The sequence below is a fragment of the Lathamus discolor genome, chromosome 3 (genome assembly GCF_037157495.1).
Source record: "Lathamus discolor isolate bLatDis1 chromosome 3, bLatDis1.hap1, whole genome shotgun sequence".
NCBI lineage: Eukaryota > Metazoa > Chordata > Aves > Psittaciformes > Psittacidae > Lathamus > Lathamus discolor.
In genome coordinates this window covers 51,345,597-51,371,485 of record NC_088886.1, presented here as the reverse complement: position 1 = coordinate 51,371,485, position 25,889 = coordinate 51,345,597, and the positions used below count along the sequence as shown (strand labels likewise).

General features: G+C 47.9%; 2 protein-coding genes across 2 annotated transcripts in view; one reads left to right on the top strand and one right to left on the bottom strand.

The window, feature by feature from the left end:
• Positions 1-10,823: 10,823 nt before the first annotated feature.
• SRPRB (SRP receptor subunit beta) lies at positions 10,824-18,856 on the top strand. The gene is made up of 7 exons (XM_065675194.1): positions 10,824-11,049; positions 11,185-11,279; positions 12,125-12,202; positions 13,936-14,018; positions 14,457-14,593; positions 15,553-15,607; positions 16,473-18,856. The coding sequence occupies exons 1-7, from the start codon at positions 10,938-10,940 to the stop codon at positions 16,687-16,689; spliced, it is 777 nt and encodes a 258-aa protein (XP_065531266.1). The 5' UTR covers positions 10,824-10,937; the 3' UTR covers positions 16,690-18,856.
• Positions 18,857-19,553: 697 nt separating this feature from the next.
• Positions 19,554-25,889, bottom strand: part of SLCO2A1 (solute carrier organic anion transporter family member 2A1) — a 28,439-nt gene continuing 22,103 nt past the window's right edge. The window contains exons 7-14 of the mRNA XM_065675193.1: positions 25,344-25,425; positions 24,087-24,251; positions 23,086-23,275; positions 21,369-21,528; positions 20,845-21,014; positions 20,611-20,675; positions 20,333-20,453; positions 19,554-20,212 (exon numbers count right to left, since the gene is read on the bottom strand). Coding sequence (XP_065531265.1) covers positions 20,092-20,212; positions 20,333-20,453; positions 20,611-20,675; positions 20,845-21,014; positions 21,369-21,528; positions 23,086-23,275; positions 24,087-24,251; positions 25,344-25,425 — 1,074 coding nt within the window. The 3' untranslated portion in view covers positions 19,554-20,091. The remainder of the gene's footprint in view (positions 20,213-20,332; positions 20,454-20,610; positions 20,676-20,844; positions 21,015-21,368; positions 21,529-23,085; positions 23,276-24,086; positions 24,252-25,343; positions 25,426-25,889) is intronic.

The window sequence follows — 25,889 nt, the reverse complement described above, 5'->3', positions numbered from 1 at the left end:
AACCCAGTCTCCAGATCTGAAAGGGTGAATCGGATAATCCAGACCTCTTGTTCTTGTCCCTACTGTTCTCTTATTTATCTCCTCCAACTCTTTTCCCAGATGGATCAGAAACTGTTGGAGACAGCCTTCCCCCACTTCCTGAAGACTTTCTCCTTTAAACTGGGACTGATATGGTCTTCCATACAAAATCTCAAATGGGCTAACCTCTTCTTTTGACCAAGGTTTAGTTCGAATTCTTAATAGAGCCAGTGGTAAAGCTTGGTACCAATATAAGTTTGTTCCCTGACATATTTTACTAATCTGTTTAATCAGATGGTTCATCTTTTCTACTTGCCCACTGGCCTGAGGCCTGTATGGAACACGTAGTTGCCAATCAATTTCAAATTTTCTACTAATTTCTTGCAACAATTTTGCACTAAAGTGTTAACCTCGGTCTGAAGAAATTGCCTCTGGTACTCAGGCTTCTGGCCAGCCTGAAAAAGCATCCTTTAACACCTTGTAGGATAAATAATGCAAGACAAGTGATTAAAATATTATTTAACGAGATCATACCTCGTTTTGGAGTACCAGAGGCTCGTTTGGCTTCAAAATCAGCCAAATTATTTCCAATTTCCTGATCAGAGTCACCTTGATGTCCTTTACAGTACATAATAGCTACTTCTTCAGGTAGCTGAACAGCTTCTTGTAATTGTAGGATTTCTGTAGCATGTTTAATCTGTTTCCCTTGTGTGTTCAGAAGTCCTTGCTCTTTCCAGATAGCACCATGTGCATGGACCACACCAAATGTGTATTTAGAATCAGTCCAAATATTTATCCTTTTATCTTCAGCCAATTCCAAGGATCTCAATAATGTTACTATTTCTGCCTTCTGGGCAGAGGTGTTTGCTGGTAAAGGTTTAGCTTCTATTACCTGTGAAGTGGTGGTAACGGCATATCCTGCCTTTCGTTCACCTGCTTTCGTTCATGAAGCTACTACCTCAGTAAACCAAGAATCAGCACCTTCCAGAGGTTTTTCTTTCAAGTCTGGTCGGCTCAAATACACAGTCTCTATGGTGGCCAAGCAATTGTGTGTTAGTACTTCTGTCAGTTGTTCCTGCAAAAAGGATGCTGGATTCACAACATTAGTGACCACAATTTCTATATCATCCCGTTCCACAAGGGTGGCCTGGTATTTTAAAAAACGCGAAGGAGATAACCAGTGGGCTCCTTTCTGCTCCAGGACTGCTGATACCACATGGGACACTAGCACAGTAATCTTCTGTCCCAAGGTGAATTTGCGAGCATCTTCAATATTCATGACAACCGCCGCCACAGCCCTTAGGCATCCGGGCCATCCTTGGCTCGCTTCAGCCAGCCGTTTTGAAAAATATGCCACTGCCCTTCTGTATGGTCCTAGTTTCTGAGCAAGGACCCCCAGAGCTATTCTCTGTTCTTCATAGGAATATAGCCTAAAGGATTTAGTCACATCCGGAAGCCACAGAGTTGCAGCTCTCATTAGCTCTGTTTTTAAATTTTTAAAAGCCCCTCTGCTGTATCAGTCCGTTTTAAAGAGGGAGGGTTTCCTTTCAACAGTTCATATAGTGGTCTTACCAGAACACAATAATCATGGATCCAAAGTCTGTACCCATCCGGTCATTCCCAGGAATGCCTGGAGCTCCTTGGTGGTCGACAGTCATGGAGTCTGACAAACGGCTTCTTTTCTAGCAGCTCCAAGTTCTGTCTGTCCTCCTGCTGTTTCATATCCTAGGTAGGAAACTCAGGTTTGGATTAGTTGGGCCTTTCATTTGGATACCCAATAACCATTCAGTCCCAGAAAATTGAATAATTCCACTGTCCACTGGATACATTCTGCCTTTGTTTCTGTAGCAATTAATAGGTCATCCACATATTGTAACAGAGTCCCGTCGGAGTAGGTGGCTTCCATGATTCTAGTTCTCATGCTAGCTGATTTCCAAAAATTGCTGGACTGTTTTAAACTCTTTAGGTAATACTGTCCAAGTTAATTGAGTTTCCCTTCCTGTGTCAGGATTTTCCCATTCAAAAGCAAGTAACTTTGGCTTTCTTTGGCCAGTGGTAAGCAAAAGAAAGCATCCTTTAAATCCAGGATGGCAAACCATTTCTGATTATTATCCAGTTTAGTCAATAAGTCATATGAATTAGCTACTACTGGATGAATATCCTCTGCTGTTTTGCTGATTGCCCTAAGATCTTGAACCAATCTGCAACTTTGAACTTTTGCCATCATACTCCTTTACTGTCCAGATAGGAGTGTTATATTCCAATTCACATTCAATTAATAATCTATATTTTAAAATCTGTCAGTGATTGTTGATTCCCTTTGATCTTCTAATTTTAAGGGACATTGTTTTATTCTAATTGAGCAAGCCCCCCCCCCCTTTTTTATTTACACTTTTAGAGGCAAAGCATTTTTCGCCTTACCTGGAACTTGAGATGCCCATACTCCTAGATATACCTGATTAAGGTGTTCTTCTATTTCAGGGAGGTCCTCCTGTTTGCTTTTCTGCTGAATTACAGATAAACTCAAAACTGCAATTAATTGATTATTTTTAACTCTAAATTCCATTTTGCCTTCTTTAAATGTTGCTTCTTGACCTAATAAAGATTTTAGAGAATTTGGCATGCATAAAAATTTATGCATTCCTATTTGTTTTCCCAATTTGTATTTTAAAGGTTTCAGAAAGAATGCCTCTCTTCTTTTTTCTTTTTTTTTTTTTTTTCCTGGTGGCCAGTAGCTCCCACATCTGTAGCGGATTCTTTTCTCTCTGATTTAATACCAAATAACTTGCTCCTGTAATCACTAAAATTCCACTTTATTTCCTCTAGTCCCTAGTTTTAATTTAACCAGTGGATCTGGTAGGGTAGATTCCCCAGGTCCCCGTCAGTCTAGTTGCAATTCAGTCACCGGATCCACCCCATGGCACTGCCCCCCCACCCAGGGCAGTCTCACTTCCAATGTCCAAACTCCCCATAGCACGCACACCGATCCGCTTCCACAGAAGAGCCCACTCCCCCACCTCTGCCCAACATCCCTCCTCCCAGGCTCAAACACAGGAGCTGCTCGAGCTCCCCTCCTTTCCCCCTTGGTTTTCCCTTTTGTTTTTTATCTCACAGTTGCTCACCCTGCTCTGCAGGGGCTGCAGATGCCTGCCTCTGCAACAGCACTTCTGCTTTAACCCTTTCTTAACTCTGAATGTGAATCTGCCGCTTTTTGCCAGTGGCAGCAATCTCTTCCTCCTTATCAATATCAGATAGGACAGGTGCAGAGGGTGCTCCTCTCAGTGGTACCTGTGACGCATAATTTTCCAACCTATCTTCCTGATTACTGTTTTTTAACTTTAAACATCTTTCCCCAATATCACAGGCTGAACAGCGTCTCTCCATCTTAACTTTCAGTTTTTCCCTGTCCTTTTCCAAATGTCATGGTTTAAACCCAACCACAAAGCTCGTCCACTCACTCCCCCCCTTCTTGCCCTCCCCCTGCTCCTGGAGGGACGGAGAGGAGAATCAAAAAGAATGCAACTCCCACGGCTTGAGATAAGAACAGTTTAGTAACTAAGGTATAACACAAATCACTACTGCTACCACCAATGATAATAATGATAAAGGAAATAACAAGAGGAAAGAATACAGCACCTCAGCACCAGCCGACTGATAACTCGCCCCACTCCCCCCAGCAGAGCACTGACCAATACCTCCTCCAACCCTGCAGTCCCTCGCCCTTCTGGGGAACTCTCTGTTACCTCCTGGGCATGACGTGCTGTGGTATGGAATACCTCTTTGGTCAGTTTGGGTCAGGTGTCCTGTCTCTGCTTCCTCCCAGATTCCCCTCCTCCCTGGCAGAGCAAGAGGCTCAGAAAGTCCTTGGCCAGACCAAACATTCGAGCAGCAACTGAAAACATCGGCGTTATCAGCTCTCTTCCCAGGCCAAAAAATGAAAACATAGCACTGCACTAGCTACTAAGGAGAAAAATGACTGCTACTGCTGAACCCAGGACACCAAAGCAAAAATTAAGGGATCTGGCGGAGCTATATTAATTCTGCATTCAGTGTCTCACTCCACGTGGTGTCTTAAAGTGAAAACATATCTGCATACATTACTTCATCCCATTTTCCTTGCCACCTCAAAACAACATTAATTGTAACAATGTATTACAGTTCAGAGTTCCATTTTTAGGCCATTTTCAGGCCATTTTCCCTGATTTTCCAAAATATACAAAGGCCACCATCGGTTACAATATTTTACAAATGTTTTCTTATTTACCCAGCCCCCAGGAGACCCTCCAAGTTCCTTCCAGTGTGCCAAAATGCACCCTAAATACTCTTTTTCAAGATCCCTTCACTCTGCTGACTTTCCATTATCAGTCTCACATTCACACACACACACACGGGATCCCACAGACACACTGCACGCAGTTACAACACTGGAGACAGAGACTAAAATTCTATCAAACAAACAACAGTTAATAACACAGTTATAGCATCCTGCCACCAATACCAAAGCACACGACCAAAATCCTTAACATAACAAGCCGCAAAATAAATCAAATACCAACAAGATCCAAAACCATTTCCACAAGACACCCCCTGCGTCTTGTAGGACCCAAACCACAAGATGCCCCCTGCTTCTTGTGGGTGTATACCAAACGGACGCTAGCAGCCGGGTATACGCCTTTACCTACGAGATTTCCTATCTCGATTTATGGGAGGCTTCCAAACCTTGCATACGCTTACCAAACCAACCCAAAGACTGCATTGGTAATTACGCAAGATGCCCCCTGCACCTTACAGACCATACAAAAGAAAAGAATACCTTTTATGGAGATGGTCCTTGTCTGCTCCTGCAGTGATCCGAATGAGTTGAGGGGTCTCTCCGGGAAAAATTCCTGAGGGCCCTAGGGAGCCCTGTCCTCAGCGGGTCCTGCAGCCGAGCAGAGAGGGTCCCACCTGTGTCGCCAGATTGATTCGGAGAAAACTCCAGGAACAAACTTGCCAACAAAGTTTTCAAGCTGACAAGCAGGTATTCTTTATTGCAGCGCCGGGAGACATGGGGATAGCTCCTCCTAACGTGTGTCTCTCTGTTGCTCCACAAGCTGTCCTTATACAGTCCCTGGTCATACGTACATCACGTCATTTTCCAGAAAGCTCCCCGCATGCGTACAGAATTGTGGTGGTGGTCTCTGAGGGTCGTTTACTTCTTCCAACAATCTTCATCACTTCTGGCAGCCTTTGGAGCACGCGCAGTAGATGCTCATACCAGTTTAATTGGTTCGTTAGCACAGGAGACATAATAATCCTCCTATCCTCCTACTTACCAGTTAGTTTAGCTGTAGCCCATCCTGGACACCTGCCATTCCCAGATACTCCTTATCCCTGTGTCCTGTTCCTCTAGACTGTTTTTCTTAAAACTCTGTCAACTGTAACAATTTATCTTGTACAAGAATGCTCAGTGTATTCTCTAGCTGCACTCTATTTTTTTTCCTATGTATCATGCACTTTAGTAATTTTCCATTGCTACTGTTACAAAGCCATCAAACTTAACATTACTTAAAACTGATTCTAAAGGTTTATATATTCCATTTTGTGATTTTCTGTCCCCCTTGTTTCACTGAGAAGAAAGAGCTCCATCTCTTAGCTGTGTAATCCATAAACATTTGCTTTTGAATCTCTGCTTGGATAAGAACTGAGCAGAGGGGCAGAGTAGGTGGGACCCAAAACCTTGAGCAGAGAAAGCAGAGCACCTCCCATGGGAATCCAAACATGAGGCTCAGCTCCCTCAAGTACCTCCCTTGTGCAGAAGGATGGAATTCTGGTTGCAGTTAATCAGTGGTTGGAGGCAAAAGCCATTCCTTATGGATGTTTTATTCCTCCCTGTGCACGAGGTGTTCCATTAGCCATAAAATCACATTTAGGCACCCAGGCAAGAAACCAGGTGCCAAGAATGCTGTGGTCATGGAAGCAATGTGCCATTGATACTGTGAGTCCCCGCAGCCCTCCATGCACACCTGCAGACACGCTTGCTTCCTTCCTGGAAATCCTGACGAAGGTTTCCCAGCCTCAGGGATAAGTGCATTTGTGCGCCTGACACTAACCCCAGCTGTCTGAAATGAGTTCCTGTCTCTGCTCCCCACTCCGGCTCAGCTTTGCTTGGCCTGCAGCAGAAGACAGAAGAGCCTCCCAGTTTCAGCAAAGGCAGATTTAGGATACAGATTTCAAGTTATGCAGATACAGAAATCTCGGAGGCACTAAGTAATTGCCCTCTTGCACATAGGACAGACCTGGACCCTAACAAACCCAGCCAGCAGGGACCTTGCTCAAGCAGCGTTGCACAAGGGCACTAGAAAAGGTTTGACTTGGACTCAGGTGAAGGAATTTGGGGTTTTGTCACCTGGACAATGACACTCCTAAGCCCCGGCACATCCTAATTTACTCGATCTAGACCAGGTAACAGCACACCAGGAAACCCGCGAGGCAGAAGTGTGTATGTGACAAACCAGCATCTCTGCTGCTTTTTTGCCTCAAGCCACTTTAAGCCCCATCTCCAGCTTTGCTGTTCCCCACCTCTCCCTGTGCTGTGCTGCACTCAGACCTGCTGGGCTCAGGACTGTTACACTGGTGTAAAGAACCTCATTTGTGGAATAAAAGCACCAGACCTGCCAGGAGAAAGCTGCGCTCCTCTCCTGGACGAGCATTAAACCGGAATGGAACACAAAGCTGGCAGCTTGCTTTCCTCACTCTTGTTCCCATGACAAGGCACTGAATGCATGCAGATAACCTGTTCCTGGGGTTTATGATTGCAGCAAGAAGCTTTGAAGCCTAAGAGTCATTTTAGGAGGGATACAAAAAACTTCCTTAAAACCTAACTTAACCTTGCAACATTTCTGGATGGCAGCATCAGGCATTCATTTTCCTTCATAAACATCAGTATTTCCTCTCCAATCCAAACTCTTGTTTATTACTAGGAGAGACCACAAGCTCCTGTTAAACCGGCCACTGCCTCGCTGCCCACTGCTTCAGAGCTTCAAGGAAATTCTCATTAAGCCCCAGGAACAGCTTCCAGGGCAAACCTCTCCCTGCAGGCACCCTCCTGACTTACCATGCGAAGCTTTCTGCTGGGCTTCCACTTCTTTTTACTCAGCCTTTGCCAAGCGAGCCTATGCTTGCAGAGAGAATCTTCTTGTGCCACAAACTCTCATGGCTCTGAAACTCCTATCCCCACTCATTAGGCTCCCCTGACAACCTGCTTTATGCACAGGATACACCTGAGGTCAATTTAAGCACCTTTACAAGCAACATCCAGGTGTATTGTGTGTGCCCACAGATGTCCTGACCTGAGTTTTGAACATCAATCAAAGTCAGACAGCAGTCTTCCTGCTTAACAGTGAAGCCATTCCCTGGCAGCATCAGGCTGAACACCGCAAGCTTTTCTTGTTTTAGGAAAGGATAAAATACTTACAAATAAAAGACAGTAATACATGATGCCGTAGGTTTACCTGAGAAGGGTGTGTTGTGCTGGTAGAGCATGCACCATCAGAAGCACCCCTCCAGCTTTATGTCAGTGCTCAACCCAGTGACAAAAAGCAGCTGTTTCTCCCCATTTAGCTGTGTGTCACACTGCATCAGGATCTTCAGAAAGAGATGTGGAGACCAAGCATTAGAGCAGCTGCCTGTGACCAGAACTCTGCTAAAGTTCTTAAATGGGAAATACCCATTTTGATCTGCAAAACATCTCTTTTCTGACCTTACCTGAAGGAAGTGGAAAGGGTTGGTGGGCTGCCTTGTCCAAAATCGATAGAAATCAATAATAAAAACAGGTTTGGCTCTCCTCAAGGTGCACCACTTGCAAGCCATAGCCCACCCACCCACTCCCCCCCACCTCCCCGGGTGTCTTCTGACATGGGGATTGTGGAAGAAGGTGTAAAGAAACTGGGATTTAGTGCGGGGATAAACGACCCTGGTAGCTGGCTGCCAATGCATTTCAGTGCCTCTTCTCGGGAGCCTAAAATTCACACGATGCAAAATGCAGCTCCTCTTTCATCTCCAGCCCTGCGCACATGTGCAAACCTAGCTAAATCCAGAGAGGCATTTTGAAAATCACAGACTAATCTTAACATGTTCATAGGCTGGAAGGACCACTCTGAAACAACCCAGACTGCAGAGGAGTTGTCCTTTCTACAGATGCCTTCTTAATTGATATGAAAGATAAACCTATTTACTAAAAGATTGGGTCAGGGCAATCTCAAGCACAAACACAGGCTGGGCAGAGAATGGATGGAGAGCAGCCCTTAGGAGAGCAGCAGGGGGTTGGAACTAGATGAGCTTTAAGGTCCCTTCCAACGCAAACCAGTCTGTGCTTCTATGATACTGTGATTCAATGACTTGCAGTCCATGCCTGACTTTTGCACAGCACTTTATTTTTGCCCAAGGTTTCCTTACAGAAGTTGTTTTATTGTCTTCCCACAGAACAAGAGAGAAGGCAGCATCAAATGTTCTTGCGCTACCCACACTGTTTACATGTAATTTTACTTAAAAATGCATTACTAGTTTCATGCACTTTATCAGAAGGCTACATGGCATCACAGAGATAAGTGTGAACCCCCTGTCTCTTGCATAAAGTGTAAGTTATCGGTGATAAAAGGATTACATTGGCAGCAGCATTGAGACTGACAATGAAATTTGTTACTGAGAAGAGACTGAGAGCTTCTCCAGGTCTTTCCACAGGACTTTCCATTTATAAGTGGAACAGAGCATGTCTTGAGATGCTAACCCCATGCTGCATGACAGATTAGTAAAACATGTCAGGAAACTAATTTGAAATGGTCTCAGGCACTCCCATTGGCCCTTTTGCCACCAAGAGAGCTGAATCGGAAGCATGGATACACTACACTAGGGCGAAGAAAGCCCCACCATAGTGGAAAACTGCCGACAGGGACATGATAAGACCTCAAAATCGACTCCGAAATATGTCTAGTTTTGTGTGTCAAATGATCATAGAATGGAAATGCAATGAGAAAAGTCCGATACAAAAGAGCAAGGCAAACTTGGACTCTGGTGGACTATGGTCATTTTATCTCTATTTGAATACATGGCTGAGGCACCTTGGTGTTTTATTTGGGTGGAATGACTTTTGCAACCTGGCCAAATGTAAAGGATAGGAGTAGTTCATGGCGAGAAAAGGAAAACTGAGTGTCTTGGTGGAAGTGTAAAAAGGTATCTAATTGTAATAGCACTGATATGGCGATCCAGGCTAGTCCTCCTTTAGCTGCCGCTTTAAAATATGGATGCTTGTGTAGGGGCCTTAGGAATGACTTCAAATTGACTGAGACATACATACCCAAAAGAGGAGCAACACTTGGCTGCAAAGAAATCTGCACACTGGAGCCCAGGACACTTAGTGTGGACAATGAGTGATGGGACCTGGACAACTCATTTCCTCTAGATGGTAAAGGAAGACAAATAACATGAGGCATGCCAACTCCATGTCCAATCTGGAAAAGAACTCCTCTTAGAGGAGCATTACAACATTCAAAATTGGAATGGGTGAAGAGGTCAGAAATAGATGAAGAATGGAACGAACCTTCAACTGGAGTGAAAGCTGGTTGGGCTTTGGAGTCTTTGTTGACTCCTTTAGCAATACAGGAGAACAGGGAATGCATCTGTCAACTAAAAGGACAAGTAGAAAGGCTAGCAAATGCAACCAGTAAAGGATTTAAGGACTTGGATTTACAATTACAGGTAACTTCAAGGATGGCTTTACAAAAGGGAATGGCTTTGGATATGCTCTTACTTAAAGAACATGGGGTTTGTGGCTACTTGAAAGATAGAATTGATCACTGTTGTATACACATTCCAAATGTGACTCAAGATGTAGAGCATGACTTAGACTTCTTGGAAAAGGCAGAAGAGAATACTCAAAAGCTTCAATAGGACATATAAGAAAGTTGGAGAGATAAAGTCTTCAAGGGATTAGGACAGAATTTGAGTTCATGGATAAAATCACTGATTAGCACTGCATTAGCCATGGCAATAATCTTTTTAATAATTACTTGGATCTACTATTGTTTAAAAAGGAAAATACAGAGCAACACTGTATTTAATGGCATGACAATGCAAGCAGTGGCCAGGCAACATGACAGACAAGAAGCAATCCCGAAGACTCCCGCTAACATACAATGATTCCCACCAATAAAAATAAATACGTTAGAATAAAATTATAAATATATAATATATAATTATAAAAAATTATAAATGACAGAATGAAAGTTCTGAAATTATTTTAGAAACTTTGCAAGGGGGGAAACGCCAAGCAGGGTCGGGCTCGGTTAGTACTTGGATGGGAGACCGCCCGGGAACCCCGGGTGCTGTAGGCTTTTGCCAGCTGAGAGGGGACCCTGCGAGCCACGGCAGCCCCCTTTTTGCTGGCGGCGTGGTGCAGAGGGTGAGGTCCGCCTTGCCTCGCCCCGCTTTGCCTTCCCATTTCTTCTCCAATCCCAACACATCCTGGCTCTTCAGCCTCACCCACAGCGCCAGTCTCCAGCCCCTGCCGGTTTTGCTTGCTCTGAGCCTGAAACAGGGCGTCCAAACTAGGCAGCCCAAAACCACACCGAGAACCTAGATGTGGCCAAACACCTCAAGGCGCTTAGAGCCCCAAACCAAGGATGAGGGGGGATTCTCCCCCTGGACCTCCACGCTCTCGGGATGTGACAGCTGCGCAGCGCCTTCCCGTGCATGAACCCCCGTTATGCTGAAAAGGCAACGTGCTCCCTGACTCCTAGGGCCACCCCGACACCCTGAGCCCTCGGCCTCACTCCGGCACCCGATACCCCCCGCATTACAACTCCCATACGCCTGCGCGCCCCCCGGCAGCCCTCGCGCGGGGCAGGAAGCGGAAGCGGGGCGGCCGAGGCGACGTGTGCGCCATGGCGGGGACGCTGGAGCCGCATCTGGAGGCGCTGCGGCGGGAGCTGCTGGCGCCCGACCCCACCGTGCTCTCCGTCCTCCTGGCGCTGATCGCCGTTATCGCCACGCTCCGTGAGTTACGGCCCCCGCGGGTCTGTGTCCCCCCTCCCCGCGCTCATCGCGCCCTGTGGGCCTGCCCGGGGGCACCCGGCTGAGGCGGCGGCGGTGCCCGCGGCGGGCTGAGGTGCTCTGTGCTCTCCCCCGCAGTGATCTGGAGGCTGGTGCAGGGCAGGAGGAGCAGCCGGAAGGCGGTGCTGCTGCTGGGCCTCTGCGACGCGGGGAAGACGCTGCTTTTCGCGAGGGTGAGCGGGGAATGGGGTGCTGGTAGCTGCGGGGAATGGAGCCCCAGGCGGGGACCTGCCCACCTGCAGTAGGCAGAGATTCAAGATTGGGAGGCACAGTCTTCCTTATGGGCTTAGCAATCAGAATGGTTTGGATTGGAAAGGACCTCAAGATCATCCAGTGCCAACCCCCTGCCATGAGCAGGGACACCTTCCACCAGACCGTGTCACCCAAGGCTCTGTCCAACCCAGCCTTGAACACTGCCAGGGTTGGAGCATTGGCCACTTCTTTGGGCAGCCTTTCCACTGCTTCACCACCCTTGCAGTAAAGAACTTCTTCCTTATATCTAACCTGAACTTCCTCTGTTTGAGTCTGAAACCATCGACCCTTATCCTGTGACTACAGTCCCTGATGAAGAGTCCCTGTCCAGCGTCCTTATAGGCCCCCTTCAGATACCGGAAGGCAGCTATGAGATCTCCCCCCACACAGCCTTCTCTTCTCCGTGTCTGACAGACCCAAATCTTACCAGCCTGTCTTCATATGGGAGTTGCTCCAGCTCCCTGATCATCCTCATGGCCCTCCTCTGGACTTGCTCCAACAGCTCCATGTCCTTCTTATATTGGGGACACCAGAACTATGCACAATGTACTTTATGTTTTTGTTTTAATGAGTATTTTTAGGGGGGAAAAAACCCACCCAAACCTGAAACACTTTCATGCACGTAAACTGAAATGGATGTCTCAAGTCTTGAGATATCAGTGGATATCTCAAGCCCCTTACAGATCATTTCAGTTTCTGAGTGGATGAAACACAGTACCAGTGTTCCTCTGGCTCCTTCTCCTGAAAATTACTTTTTTCCCTACAGCTGTTGACAGGCAGATACCGGGATACCCAGACTTCGATAACTGACAGCTCTGCAGTTTACAGAGTCAGCAATGACAAGGTGAGCAGGCAGGTTTCTGGCTGTAACTTGTGAAGGGTTGCTACAGCAACTGGTGTTTGTCTTTTTCTGGTCTCTGTGCTAAACCTGACTTGATGGGTTTTGTGCTGCTCAGTCTTCCCAGCTCAAAATCAGTCTCAGGTTTGGTCTGAGTGTCGGATAGGATTTTTCTGGGTGATCAGAGCTGAGAAGGCAGCAAAATACCAGGAGGTATTAGGGGCTCCTCAGCTCTGCAGGTGCTTTGTAATTTGCTTGTCAGATTGTGAAATTTGACTGAAAACCAGGTCTGTGTATCATGTTTTGAAAGGGGGGCAGTGTGTGGTGGTTTTTCCTGTAGAAGAGGGAAAGGAGCTACTTTTACAAGTGGAATGCAACACTTAGCACTGTGGGGGCAGCATTGTGCTTTGGAGCAGGAGGGAGATGTGTGAGGGAACATTGTTCTGCATTATTTGGTTGGTTTGCTTGGCAGTCATTTCAGTTTCTCCCAGGAAAATCTGACATTAAAAGCAGACTTAGAAAGAACCTTCCAGCTGAACTTCACATGGTCTCAAAATTTCAGGTGCTGGACTGCTACAGACCTAAGCAGTTTCAGTTTATGGCAATTTCTTTCATTTCAGAAGCATTTGTTTCTTGTGCTGGGTGCACATGTGGCAGTGGAAGCAGCAAGCTGGCAGCACAATACGTGCTGGGGAATGGAAGTAGAGGGTGGTTTTGTGGCTTCTGTATGGCAGTCTTCAGTAACAGTGTTGATAATAGGCTAAAAATTTAGTGAAGGGGAAGTACAGGGTGATTTTTGTGTCTCTAAGATTGATCAGACAAGTATTTAGAGGGGGAGAGGAAGGGGAATGCTGCAAGGTGGACTGCTGCTTTTCTGATTATTAGTATTTTTTAAATAGTAGACAAGGTTTCCATTACAATCTGAGAGCAGTGGGTAGGTGGGCTCTTGGGTAGTGTTCTCTTCCCCTCTTGAGAATGATGAGCATCATCTTGAGAATAGTGACATGATCCTACTTGGCCCCATCTTGATCAGGAGTGTAAGAGAGCCATTTGTGCTCTTAAATGTCCTTGCTATGGCTGACATGCTGTGGAAAGGGAAACATTTGCAGCTTTCAGTTTAAACAATCTCTTGCAAGGGCATTTCTGTGTTATTCCCAGTAAAGTTTTGTGTGTTTAGGTAGACTTGCGGTAGGGTAGGTAGTGTGCATGAACAGATAACTTGATTAAGAGGCTGTAAGATCAGTATTCTCTACTGGGGACTTGCAGGACAGGAGTTCATGATTTTGCCGTGCAAAGATCTACCTGCTGTCACTCCAGGGATGATGTAAATCTGCTGGTGTACTGATGAAGCTTTGGCACTCGCACTGCATGCATTGTAGTTGTAGTGGGATTGAGCATTCTCTTTTCTCTGCGGTCATGCTCTGTCCTCTCAGCAACGATGAATGGTTTGCTGGTATTGGTGCTCTCCTTACTGAGTCCTGGCTGTGAATCTTGTTCCTCAGCATCTTTTTTGCCTGTCAGAATTGGGCTGGTTGTGTGTGTATGTGAACCATACATGGGTTTATAATGGGGAGAGTTACGTGCTTCTGCCTGGTATGGGGATTCACTCACCCACTGCTGCCTCAACACCAGGCTAACTGGAATCCACTAGCAGACTGGTTTTCCCCAGTCTGCCATCACTGGGGATCTAGGTGGCCCTAGATTGGGTGTTGTTAATGCCTTCTTGCTTTTGTCCTCAGAGTGCTAACGTCACCTTAATAGACCTTCCAGGCCATGAAAGTTTGCGGCTTCAGTTCTTGGAGAGATTCAAGGCTGCAGCCAGGTAACTTGGAGGAGATTGGCGGGGAAGGAGGGGGCAAGTAATGTTTTGGAAAGGGGTTGAAAATGAGGGTGCAGGGGATGCCGTGAGCTGGATGGAATTCCCTCTGTGTGGTGGTGCCCTGAGGGACAGAGCTTTGTGATGGGGTAGCAAGGCTTAGTTATTGTTCTGCTTTCCCACTTACCTCTGTCTGTAGTGCATCAGGAGGCAAAGAAACTGCAGTGGGGAGTTTAGGGGATGTGGTATATTCCTGGGGCAGAGAGGAGAAGATTTTCTGCTGGGCTGGACATGGGGTTCATTTCAGACAGCACATGCTAACCTGCTCTTGGGTTGGATGAGATCATATGTGGAAACAAATACCTTGCTCAGGCTGGAATACTTACAGGGGAAGATGGTTGCAGAACTTCACACCCAGCTCATGTTCTTCCCTCTTTCCTCCAGAGCCATCGTGTTTGTGGTGGATAGTGTGGCCTTTCAGCGGGAGGTGAAGGATGTGGCAGAGTTCCTGTACCAAGTCCTGGTTGATAGCACTGTGCTCAAAAATGCACCCGCACTCCTGATCGCTTGCAATAAGCAAGGTATGTGTGCTGCCTTGTAGGCTGGACATTGAATTCAGGCCTTGAATTGAATGAGCCTTAGGGGTTCATGCCATAGATGCTGAATTGCTCAGGATTTGGGATTTCAGCAAAATGAAGGCTGGAACTTAGTTTTAAACTTGGACTACTCAGTAGGAACATTTCTACCAACCACTGGAAGAATTCTTAGGCCAGGTATATCTAATAGCTTTGCAGAGAAGCACCACTCGCAAGAGCAACAGCTTTTTAGATGAGCTGAAATAAGGCAGGTGGGTTTCTGCTTGTACAGAGCTTACTGTCTTCCTGAGTCAGCAGGCATCTGAAAATGGGATTAATTTACACATAATTAATTATTTGTACACAATTCATAGTTTCAGTGTTAAAATCATACAGCCATTTAGCTGGTGAGATTATATATTATTTTCTCTTGATTGGGCTATCAGGAGCATCCAGTTACTGGAAAGGACTAGATTTTCAGATCCCTAGGGCTTTTACAGTGGAGATGTGGATCCTTGTATAACAATCTGAAGTTTTTGGGCACTATTGGGTTTGGTTTTCTTGGTTATTTCATGCACTACTTCACAAGTTTCCTGAGGCCTTCAAGGCTCCCCATGCCATAGGTTAAAAAGTGCTGTGTTGAGCTCTATAATGCCAGGACAGGTTAGAGTGCTGGGCTTGTCATTGTGACATCAAACCCCATCCTTTCTTTGAATCAACTTACTGCCCAGCAAGAAGAAATTAATTCCCTGCATTATATCAGGACTCTGTGTTGCTCCCATTCACACCTGCAAACCCAAGCTCTGGCATCCCTTATCCTAGTGCAGACACAGCCATCGTTGTCCTGATAGCTCTTAGGACTGCACAGTGTAAGTGTGCCTTACTGCACCTTTAGGAAGAGGTACCAGGTTCTGATTTCACACGTAAAACCAAAGAGCTGATTTCCTTTTCTTTTCTCTGTCTAGATGTCACAATGGCAAAATCAGCAAAACTTATTCAACAGCAGCTGGAAAAAGAGCTGTAAGTATGAAACTGGATCTTTAACCATATGAGCTTCTCTCTTCTTTCTGTTTCTTGCCTTAGGGCTCAGTGAGCTCCCTTTTAAGCTGCATCTAAGCTAAGTTCATTGTGGAAAATTAGGAGTCTGTTTTGTCTGTTTAGGTGTAACCAGGATGAGAGAAGATTGCTCCTTATTAAATCATGCAAAAAAGCAGTAGGCAAAGACAGTGTATGCCCTCCTAGAAGCTGTGGGTTGGGGAAACGTCCCAGTCCTTTCCTAAAAGCTGCCTTACCTAATTCAGCGATACCCTCCCTTCCTAGGGCACTGTCCTCTCTCAGGTACAGCCAGAGTTGGCTTCCAGGTGTCAGACTTTCTGTGAGTGGTGTGAAGATCTCAGTAGCTCTGCTCAGTTGTACTGGCATGGGTTGGGTTTTTTTTCAAGGCTGCTCTGACTCAAAAGGGCTTGGCATGCAAAGCAGAGAGCTGGGGAGAGAGCCTCTAGTTTTCCTGTTCTAACAGGCATTGCAGGAGTCTGGGACCCCATGTTGGTTCTGTATCCCCCCTAGGAAGGACGTTAACCTGGGGAGAACAATACATGATCTATTGCTAATTTCAAGTTCTAAGAGGAAGTGGAAGGAGGAGAAAGTGGCTTATAGACTGTGCTATATTGTAAGCTGCCTCTCTGCAGCTGTACTTTCTAGCAGGTACTTAAAAGAAGTGGCAAAAGTGCCTGCCTCTGCCTGTGCTTCACAGAACAGAGCCATGAGGCCTTCTGCCTTTGGTGTTACTGGTGTCCTGCTGACAGACTGGGTGCCAAACATCTCAGCAGCCATGGTGTAGGTACTGTTTCCCTGGTTCACAGTTGACACTTTCCTTTCCCTGCAGCAACACCTTACGAGTGACCCGCTCTGCAGCCCCCACAAGTCTGGATGGCTCAGCCATTGGGGGCCCTGCCCAGCTGGGGAAGAAGGGCAAGGACTTCGACTTCTCCCAGCTACCCATGAAGGTGGAATTCGTGGAGTGCAGTGCTCGGGGCAGCAAGGGAGAGGAGGGAGATGCTGACTTTGAAGGTCTCGAGAAATGGCTGGCCAAGATCGCCTGAACGGAGAAGAGCAAGGCTGGAGGGGAGAGACTTGGAGAGGCAGGACACTTCAGCACTGAAGGGAAAAAGAGGGCCTGAAGGACTCAAATCTGTTATTGCTTTAGAAAGAGGAAACTTAACCTGGAAATCAGCATTGTGGTAACTTCCTCTGCTGCTCATGGGCTTGTGAGCAACATGACACAATTGCTGGTGTGATTTCCTCTGTCTCCTTACTGCAGCTTTTTTTTTCTCTTCCCCCTTCCTTTGTCTTGCTCTGGGATGCTGACCGTCTGGCCTTCTGTGTTTCTTTAATCTTTAAGCTTTCACTTGGTAGTTGCCAAGCAAGTTAGGAAGGAGTGCATTGCCAGATGAGTTTTACAGATTGGAGTCTGCTTATTTTCTTCTTGCTTGGTTTAGCATTGCGACCCTGCTGCCTCTCGGAGCTGCCAATCACCTCCTGATTTGGAATTCCTTCCCCAGCCTCTCACTGCTTAGGAGCACTGTTCACATTGCCTATGCTGTCCTGGCAAAGGCACAGACTCTCAGTTAGGTAATCATTGAGTATAAAATGGTGTTTTCCTCTGTGTCACCTACCTTGCTGTTCTTCAAAAATGGTGCAGTTCCATTTCTGTGGGACTGGAGTGGCCTATCAGATACCACAGTGAGGCTGGCAGCTCTGCTTTTGTCACTGTGCTCTGCCTGTGTCCAGCTGCGGTGCCTGTATCTTCGGGTGATTTCCACTGTTGGACTGTTCTTGGGAGTTTTTCTTTAATGAGGGCTATGTCCTAAAAGCTTGTTTCACTCTGCTTCTCCTCCTCTTACTTCAGACATGTATGCACACCCTCCAAGTGGGAGAATTTATAGTAGGGTCTTAGCTTGTAATCATGAGATGGGCAAGTTTTCACATTCATACGTACAGTACGTGTGAGGTGTGGCATGGCAGGCATTTGCTGTGCAGTCCCCTGCCTGTCTGCTACTCCAGTGACTGCAGCAAGATCTTTTCCTGTTTGTAATTAGTCAGCAGTCATGGCAAAGAGGGAAAGTCAAGGAGCTCCTAGCAAGGTAGTGTGATTCTTTCTCCTGAGGAAGATGCTCAATAAAGAGGGGAAAGAAATGTTTTTCCCAATTAATTTTCATTTGTCTGTGGTGTTTAAAATCGAAGTGGCTGCTGTGCGTGTGTGATATCAACTGTTAATCTTGCAGGGAAGATTCATGGAATACCTGTAGCCGTCTTGATGAAGCTCTGGAGGCTGCTTGGAGCAGTGGAAAGCTCTGATTCAGCATGCTTCTGAACTGTCTAAGAGACATTTGCGCTCCTACTTCCCATGCTTCGGCGAGGAGCATTGGCTATCCAAAGGGAGATCTTCCCACAGCACTGGCGGTAGTCAGGTGTGAGACAAGAGCCTGGTGGTATGCATTCAGCTTCGCCTTCTTGATCAGCCTTAAAACACAGTTGCCTTGCCCAGCAGCTTCACAGAGCTTTCTGCTCTGATGGGGTGTCATTTCTCTGCTGCAACTATGTGAGGATAATTGCTTTCCACACTGTGAGGTCCTATGGCATTGACACATCCCCTTTGTTTTTGATGGGGACGCATCAAACCTACCCTTTCCTACCCTTTTGTTTTAGGGTAGGAAAGAGTGGCTGGCTCCTGGTAGACTCTTTTTGTTCTTTGCAGGTTCCTCTGCTCTGTTTTGATGCTCCCTTCATCACTCAACTCATCTATTGTGCTCATTTGCTTTCTGGGGGATTCTCTGCCTTACTGTAGCATTGCCAAGTGTTAGCAGTGTTGGGAAGAGCAAAACCAGTCTTCAGCAAAGACCTATGCTCATAACAAAGCATTTCTTTTGAACCCAGTGACTCTTCTACTATCCTTGCAGGAGGTGGGGAAGGTTGTATTTACAAACTATGTTGTATTTCCTGCAGCCAGAATATTGTTGGAACATGTTTGTCATGCTTTGAACTCCTTTAGCTGGAGATCCTGTTTAGACTGCCTGCTTTGAATTCATGATGCTGAAGTGACAGTATTGCTGTTTCTTTGAGTAGTTACTTTGCTTGCAGAGAAAGACCTGCATCCTTGAAAAGCAGAGGCCAAGCACCAGCCTCTGCTCGAGTGACGTGGGAAGGTAGCACGAGGCAATGATTGCTTTTAAGTTATTAAAAATATTCCTTAAACTTTTTTGTTCTTAAGTGTTTGTTCTCAAGACTTGTTTTTGTCTGTATTTGTCTTGATTCTTCTCAGCTGTGTCAAATTGGCATGGATTGGGGCTTTCCTTCTGCTCAGCATTGATGATATTGGAGATCAACCTCCTGCTTGGTAGCCAGGTCTGTGTTGTCAAAAAGGAATGTGTTATCCACATGCAGAGCTTTAGGTTTGTCTTGTTTGGGGGTGTGTATTTACTCCTTAGTCTGAATGTTAAGATAATTGATCTGTGTGGTGCTGCCAGCATGCTGGAGGGCAGGGATGGGATCCAGAGGGACACTGACAGGCTGGAGAGGTGGGACCATATGAATCTCATAGAGTTCAACAAGGCTAAGTGTAAGATCCTGCACCTGGGTCAGGGTAATCCCAAGCTCAAACACAGGCTGGGTGGAGCAGCGCTGAGGAGAATGTCCTGGGGGTGTGGGTTGAGGAGGAGCTCCCCATGTCTCCTCATGCCTGCAAATGATGTAGGCAGGGTGCAGAGGGCTGGGAGCTGACACAGCCTGCCTGCCCTGTGCAGCCCCTCATCTCTTGTGGAGTTAGGTGGAGGAACACATGCTGCATCTGCTATACCTTGGCCACTGAGGAATGCACTCAGCATCTGCCAGGATGTGACCAGCAGACACCCCCACCACTGGGGACAACTCTTGGGGAATGGGGGTGTGACCAGAAAAGCACCACAGCTGGAAAAGTGACCTTTATTTAGAAAAAAAATATAATAAAGAGCAATAAACCCCCCTCCCCCCGTAAACCCCTGGTGATAACTTCACATAACTTCACATGTGCAGTGTCCACGTTGACCTCTGTGAGGGGTGCGGGCAGGGAGGGACACGGGGCAGACTCAGGGTTGGCGGTTGTCTCCTCTGCTCCCATCCCAGCCAGGAGCACATTTCCTGGCTGGAAAACATCACACTGGAGTGGGGACCCTCGCCCCCAGCAGGCACTTCTCTGAGTATATAGAATGGGGCTCTGATCCAGTCCCCATCTGCCTCCTGTTCCAAAGTGATGGGCAAGGTGCAGCTGGAGAGCCTGGGAGAAGCTGGTCCCAGGATGGGGCTGGCATAGAGCATCCCTCGCTGGGACGATGGCCTTGGCACGGGCTGCAGGAGAGGAGCTCAGAGCTGTTAAGGTGAAGTTGCTCCCTTAGGAGGAAAAACAAACCCAGAAGAGACAAAGAATTGGCAGTGGGTAACGAGGGGTGTGGAGTCAGTCCTCGGGTGGGTTACACCAGGCCTGCTGCCTTCTCCTGCACGTTGTACTCCTTACTCCTCTTCACCTTCCAGCTGATGAGGGCCAGGAGGATAGTGCCCACCACCTTGTAGCCTATCTGCAGCCCCAAGTATCTGTTGGAAGAAGAGCAGGGAGACGCCATGTCTGGAGGTGGCACCTCCCAGCTGGCACCAGGCTGAGCTGGGGATCATCCCCATGGCCATCCCTGCTGGGGGGGCACGTGGCAGGGGTACCTGTTGCGGAGGAAGTCGTTGTTGTAGTAGGCACAGAACTGGCGCTGGGTGCAATGCTTCTGCCAGTAGATGCAGGAGGAGTCTATGAGGGCACCGAACATGGCCGGAGCTGGCAGCCAGGCTTTGGAGAAGAGAGGATGGAGTCAGGCTGCCCATGCTGCCCCTGCCTGCGTGCTTTGCTTGCTGTCACCAAGAGGGTTCAACACCTCCTGGGGCTCAAGCAAGCCTCTGAGCATGCTGCTGCCTTTCCGCAGCCTCCTTAGGCTATGGACACTCACCCAGCAGTCTCATTAGTAAGAACTGGACTCCAATGGCAAATGACTTCTCATCCTGGTTCACCACCCTGGAGGAGAGAAACCATGGGAGGTCAGAGCAGGCAGTAGCTCTGTATTTAGTGAAGCATCTTTCTTTGCCTGTTGTATGTTAAAGAGGCCCCATTGATCCCAGCATGGGGAACCCATTACATCATGGGCTCCCCCTGTGCCTTATGACCTCCTCTGCCCATTGCTTACCTCAAAACCATCATGTAGAGGGGGTTGTGGGACAGGCAGGCTACCAGGGCAGCAAAGGAGATGAGGAATATGGCAGGAAGGAGCATGTGAGAGCAGCTGAGCGGACAGGAGCCTGTCTTGGCAGAGGACAGCCCACTCCCTGCAGGGATCAGGGAACAGTTCCTGTAGATCTGTTGGAAACATTTGGAAAAAAACAAAACATAGAACTCCCAAAGCCAAGAGCAAGAGTTTAGTGATGGACCAGACCCCATCCCTTTGCAGAACACTGATGAGAGCGTCAGATCCAGTTTTAAGGCATGACCATGGGATGTGTCTCCATCCTTATTTCTCCAAGCAGAACCCCAAGGCATGACAGCAGTTCTCTATCATGCCTTCTCAGGAATTCGGCTCCTCTGGTAGACCTCCCTGCCTACTAGGCTTTAGCCTGTTACTGCTTTTGTCAGGTTCCTACGGCATCGCTGCAGCCTCCCTTGCCACCAGTGAGCAAGATGTGCTCTGCTTTACAAGCCACTTATTTTACTCACCACTTGTTTGGGAGTGGAGGAATCAGTGGTGCTGTTTGTGCAGCCAGCAAAGCAGGGGGAGATGTACTCCACATTGTTTTCTCCACACACTGGGTGAAAGATGCGCTCAGAGCAGTGGCACCCCGTCGGTGTCTTAACCTGCTGCTGGGAACTCAATGTACTGCCAAAAAAGAGGCGAAAAAGAAGATCATCAAAAATGAAGAAATAGGACATAAAGGACATAAAATCCCTCTCACTGGCTGACCAGGTTCCCTGATCCTATTTGTGCTGGGACACTGCCAGCAGGAGGCTGGCCTTCTGCCAGGCTCTGATCCCCTGCAGGTACCTCTGCAAGTGTACATCGAACTTCTTAGCAGTAATTATGCCTGCGAACAAGCACTCACACACTTCTTATTTCCCCCCTTCCCAGCTGAAAACCAAACAGCCAAATGCCTGGAGAAATACATCTGGGTTACATCCAGAACTGCATGAACAGATGTGCAAGCAGCCCCAGCTGGAAACACCATTCAGACAGAAACTGGAAGCGGGCTCATTTCCAAACAAGCCCGACAACACCATGAAAGTCAAGAGGACAAACTGAATTATCTGTCCTGTCTTGCCTTACTAGCTAAGGGAATGCATCCGCTGGAGCAGCACAGTCTGTCTTCGACAGGAAGCTGGCATCAGGGACCTGCCCTTGGGCATGGAGGGATGGGGCAGAGCTCATGTTAACCCATCCACATAGTCCTCAGCTAACTGGGGATCCAGGCAAAAGGCATTTATGCACTGCTGCCATTGCAGGGGGGGGAGGTTTCCAAAATAATATCAGGAAACAACCTCTTTTTCCATGCAATTTCCTCCTTGTTACACCAGCAAAACCTATTCAGACTAGTGTGTCCCAGAGGAGCTAAGACACTGACACTGGCGGCAAGAGGTGAACACTGTAAGGCCAACATGCCTCCCAAAATTCAGCATCTCCAGCACCTGATCTTGAGCTGAGGGGTCTCCTCACGTTTGAATCCCTGCTCTCACACGGAAAGCTTGGGATGCCAGTGCCTCAGGGCTTCCATACACTCCTGAGTTCGCGGGGCATGCCGTGCGGATCTCAGAGCACGTATGTATTTGCAGAGTGCTTTGCTTTCCTTCACCATGTCTACTTAAGTGGTTTTTAAGTGGGAGAAGCACATGGACTGCCCTGTTCCTCACCCCTCCACCATGCCCCTGGGACAGGAGGCTTATTGCTGGCGAAGGGAAACATCTGTGCAAAAGCCCCTTGCTGGCAGTGCATTGGGAAATGAGCGGGATGCACTTGGTGGAGTGGAGTCTAATCCTGGGGTGGAGCCTAAATGCAGTATTTATCTTAAAAAAGGACGTGGTAAGCGCCAAAAGTTTCCACCCTGGTGAGGAGAAAGGTGATGTCCAGCTGGAACAAAGGGAGCGCATGAGATGCCAACGCGGACAGGAGCACTAATACTACTTATTTCTCCCTAGAAATGCAGAGTGAAAAATAATAAACCCTGCTTGGTCAGTACAGAAAATCAGGAATAAATTTCTTTCCAGTCTTTCGGTGCTGTATAGCACTTAGATCTCCTCCAGGCAGTGCAATCAAGGAGCAAGCAGGAGCATGGTGATGTCTACTGCTTCTTCCCATCCACTGGCATGTGTCCCACCCCATGGACAAACAGGTCAAGAGCTGGAGGAACAATGAGCTGGGAACAACCGAATCACCCGCAGTTACCTGGGGGGATAGATCCCATCGATGCGCCCTGTGGAGCAGCCCATGAAGAAGATGGGCAGGCAGATGAGGATGGAGAAGACAAGCACCACCACAGCAAACCGGGGAATGGCCCGAAGGGAGAAGGCAAAGCGCTTCATGATGATTCCTCCTAAAAGCATCCCGAGTGCTGCTGCTGGCAGGTTCACAGCTCCTGCAGAAGAACAAAGGCGTTAGCTGAGGGTCCTGCCTGCCAGCACCTCTCTGTGGGCAGTGGGTGGCAGTAGTGGCTTTGTGGACATCGTGGCGGTTGGGAGAACCCGCAGACCCACCTTTACCCACAACAGACCGAACCCCAAGGCGGCTGGCACCTATGAGAAACCTCAGCCTCAGGAACTTGACTAGTCAAGCTGGGTGCATAATCACTTGCTCTTGCAACATCAATACCTAAAGGGGGCCTACAAGAAGTCTGGAGAGAGACTTTTGCAAAGGCCGGTAGTGACAGGACAAGGGGGAATGGCTATGAACTGCGAGGGGAGAGATTCAGGTTAGGTATGAGGAAGAAGCTTTTCCCTAAGAGGGTGCTGAGGCGCTGGCACAGGGTGCCCAGAGAAGCTGTGGCTGCCCCATCCCTGGCAGTGTTCAAGGCCAGGTTGGACAAGACTTAGAGCAACTTGGTCTAGTGGAAGGTGTCTCTGCCTGTGACAGGCGGTGGGAACTGGATGAGCTTTAAGGTCCCTTCCAACCCAAATCATTCTATGACTCTACAGTCTTCTAAGCATCTGAGTGATCCAGAGCTGCTTCACCGTGTGAACTGCAACTGTGGAGAGTCTTTGAGAGCTGCAAGACAGCCTGGCCTTCTGCAGAGAGATCAGGAAAGTCACCAACCACCTTGAGGTGATCCCTGGGTCTCATCTGAGAATGAGTTTCCAGTGACTTCCTCCCGCAGGATTTGAAAAGCCTGGGGAGTGCGGGGAGGTGGCTCCCTGCTGATGGGTGTTCTCTACCGTGCGGCGGCTGCTCACCAATGAGGAAGTTGGCGTACGAGGAGGAGGCACCGTACTGCTTCTCCAGGAACTTGTTGAGGAAGGTGGCCAGACCTGCGATGACCGAGGAGAAGCTGCACTGCGCCAGCACCAGGAGGATGAAGAGGGGGTTTAGGAGCAGCCTGAGGAAGATCTTTGGGAACCCTGCAGGGAATCAGGAGGGAAAATGTATTTCAGCCATATGATCCTCACATCAGCCATTCATACTGTGAAAAAACCACGCACCCTCAGACTGTTCCCAGTGCGTTCATGGGGATGAATTTAGACAAGGGCTGTTTAAGACCACCCTAATGTGGCCCAGACCATGGCCAAAGTGCCCTGAGAAGCGAGGCGGGAAGTAGCTCTACCCACTGCCTTCCTCCCATGCTTTCCAAACGCACAAGCATCTGGAGCACTCAGCAGCCACAGTGCAGTTGTTTGGAGCAGAGCCCATACCCTCGGGTGGCACAAACAGACAAAGCCTCAGGGGTTTTGGCAGAGCTCCACTGGCTGTGTAAGGGCAGGGTCTGGCTCCTGCTGCTGCCGCCGAACACAGTGTTTTCCTGGTGGGACATCATGTCCCCCTGCCCTTTCAGCGGAGGCAGGCTGACTCCAGGCTCCCCAGGAGCAGCTCTGTTTATTTGGTCTCTAATTAGCCTTCCCCTTCTAGCAAAGACGGGATCGTCTTTGTTCATCAAAGCCCGATGAGGCAGAGGGAGCTGACAGCTCCAGGATATGACTTTGGCGGATGGAGAGGGAAGGAGGGAGAGGCTTTAGCTGGAAAGAAACCATCATGGAGCTAAAAAAAGTCATTAAACTGGTCTAATTAGTGACATCCCTACGCAAGCCTGTTCCAGCTATGCATAAACAAACCAGTGTAAGCTGTAGCGCAGTGACCTTCCCAAAGCAGCGGCTGGTGGTGCCAGCAGTCCCATGCCCTCTCCTGGAGCTGTGGGTTAAACCCAGTGTTTTTATGCCATTTTAAGAGCCTCAACCCAATTTTCAGGAACAGTTCAGGCCCCACTGTCTTATGGCAAAAGGGAGGCTGTGTCCATCTTCCCGTAGTCCTTAGGGAAAGGAATCCTACAGCCCTCCTGGTGTCTGAGCTGGCCCTGGCATCAACACGCGACATGATCGATGGGCTCAGGGGCTCCCTAGGAAGCACCCTCCGCTTGAAAACACCAGTGTGGTGATCTCCACCCACCCAGCATGGCCTGAGGCCCTGTTCACCCTCGCCTTTATGAGCCAGTCCTTTACTTTTTATGAACTCTAGCAGGGAGGTTTCTTCAGCCATCCCCTTCTCCATCTTCCTGAGCATGCCGGCCTCCATGTTCGAGTCCTGTGCAGGGAGGAAAGAGCAGCAACCCATGGTGAGAAGACATGCATGGGTGGCACCATGCCGGCACACAGCAAGCCTCAAGAGGAGCAGGGTCTGTCCCAGATGCATTTGACCCTCATTAGGCCAAAGGGGTGAATTAGCTCAAAAATCACTGCAGCTCCTGAGCAGAGCTGCAAGGCAAAAGCTTGTCCTGATCCAAGACGTTTTAAGGACTTGGAGAGCTTTTCTCTCCTTAACCCTGATGAGATACCTGCAAAAAGTCTGAAAATGAAGGTTGGACACAGGTCAGCTCAAGCCTGGAGAGTCCTCTACCTATAATCATGAAATATTTTGGCTTTGATTTTGACCTTTAAAGAACTGATGATTAAACAATTTCAAAACAGAGCAATTTTGAAACTAAACCAGTGGGATTTGAAAACACTGAAATGAAACATTTTAATAATTTTGCATCTTCTAAAATGTGG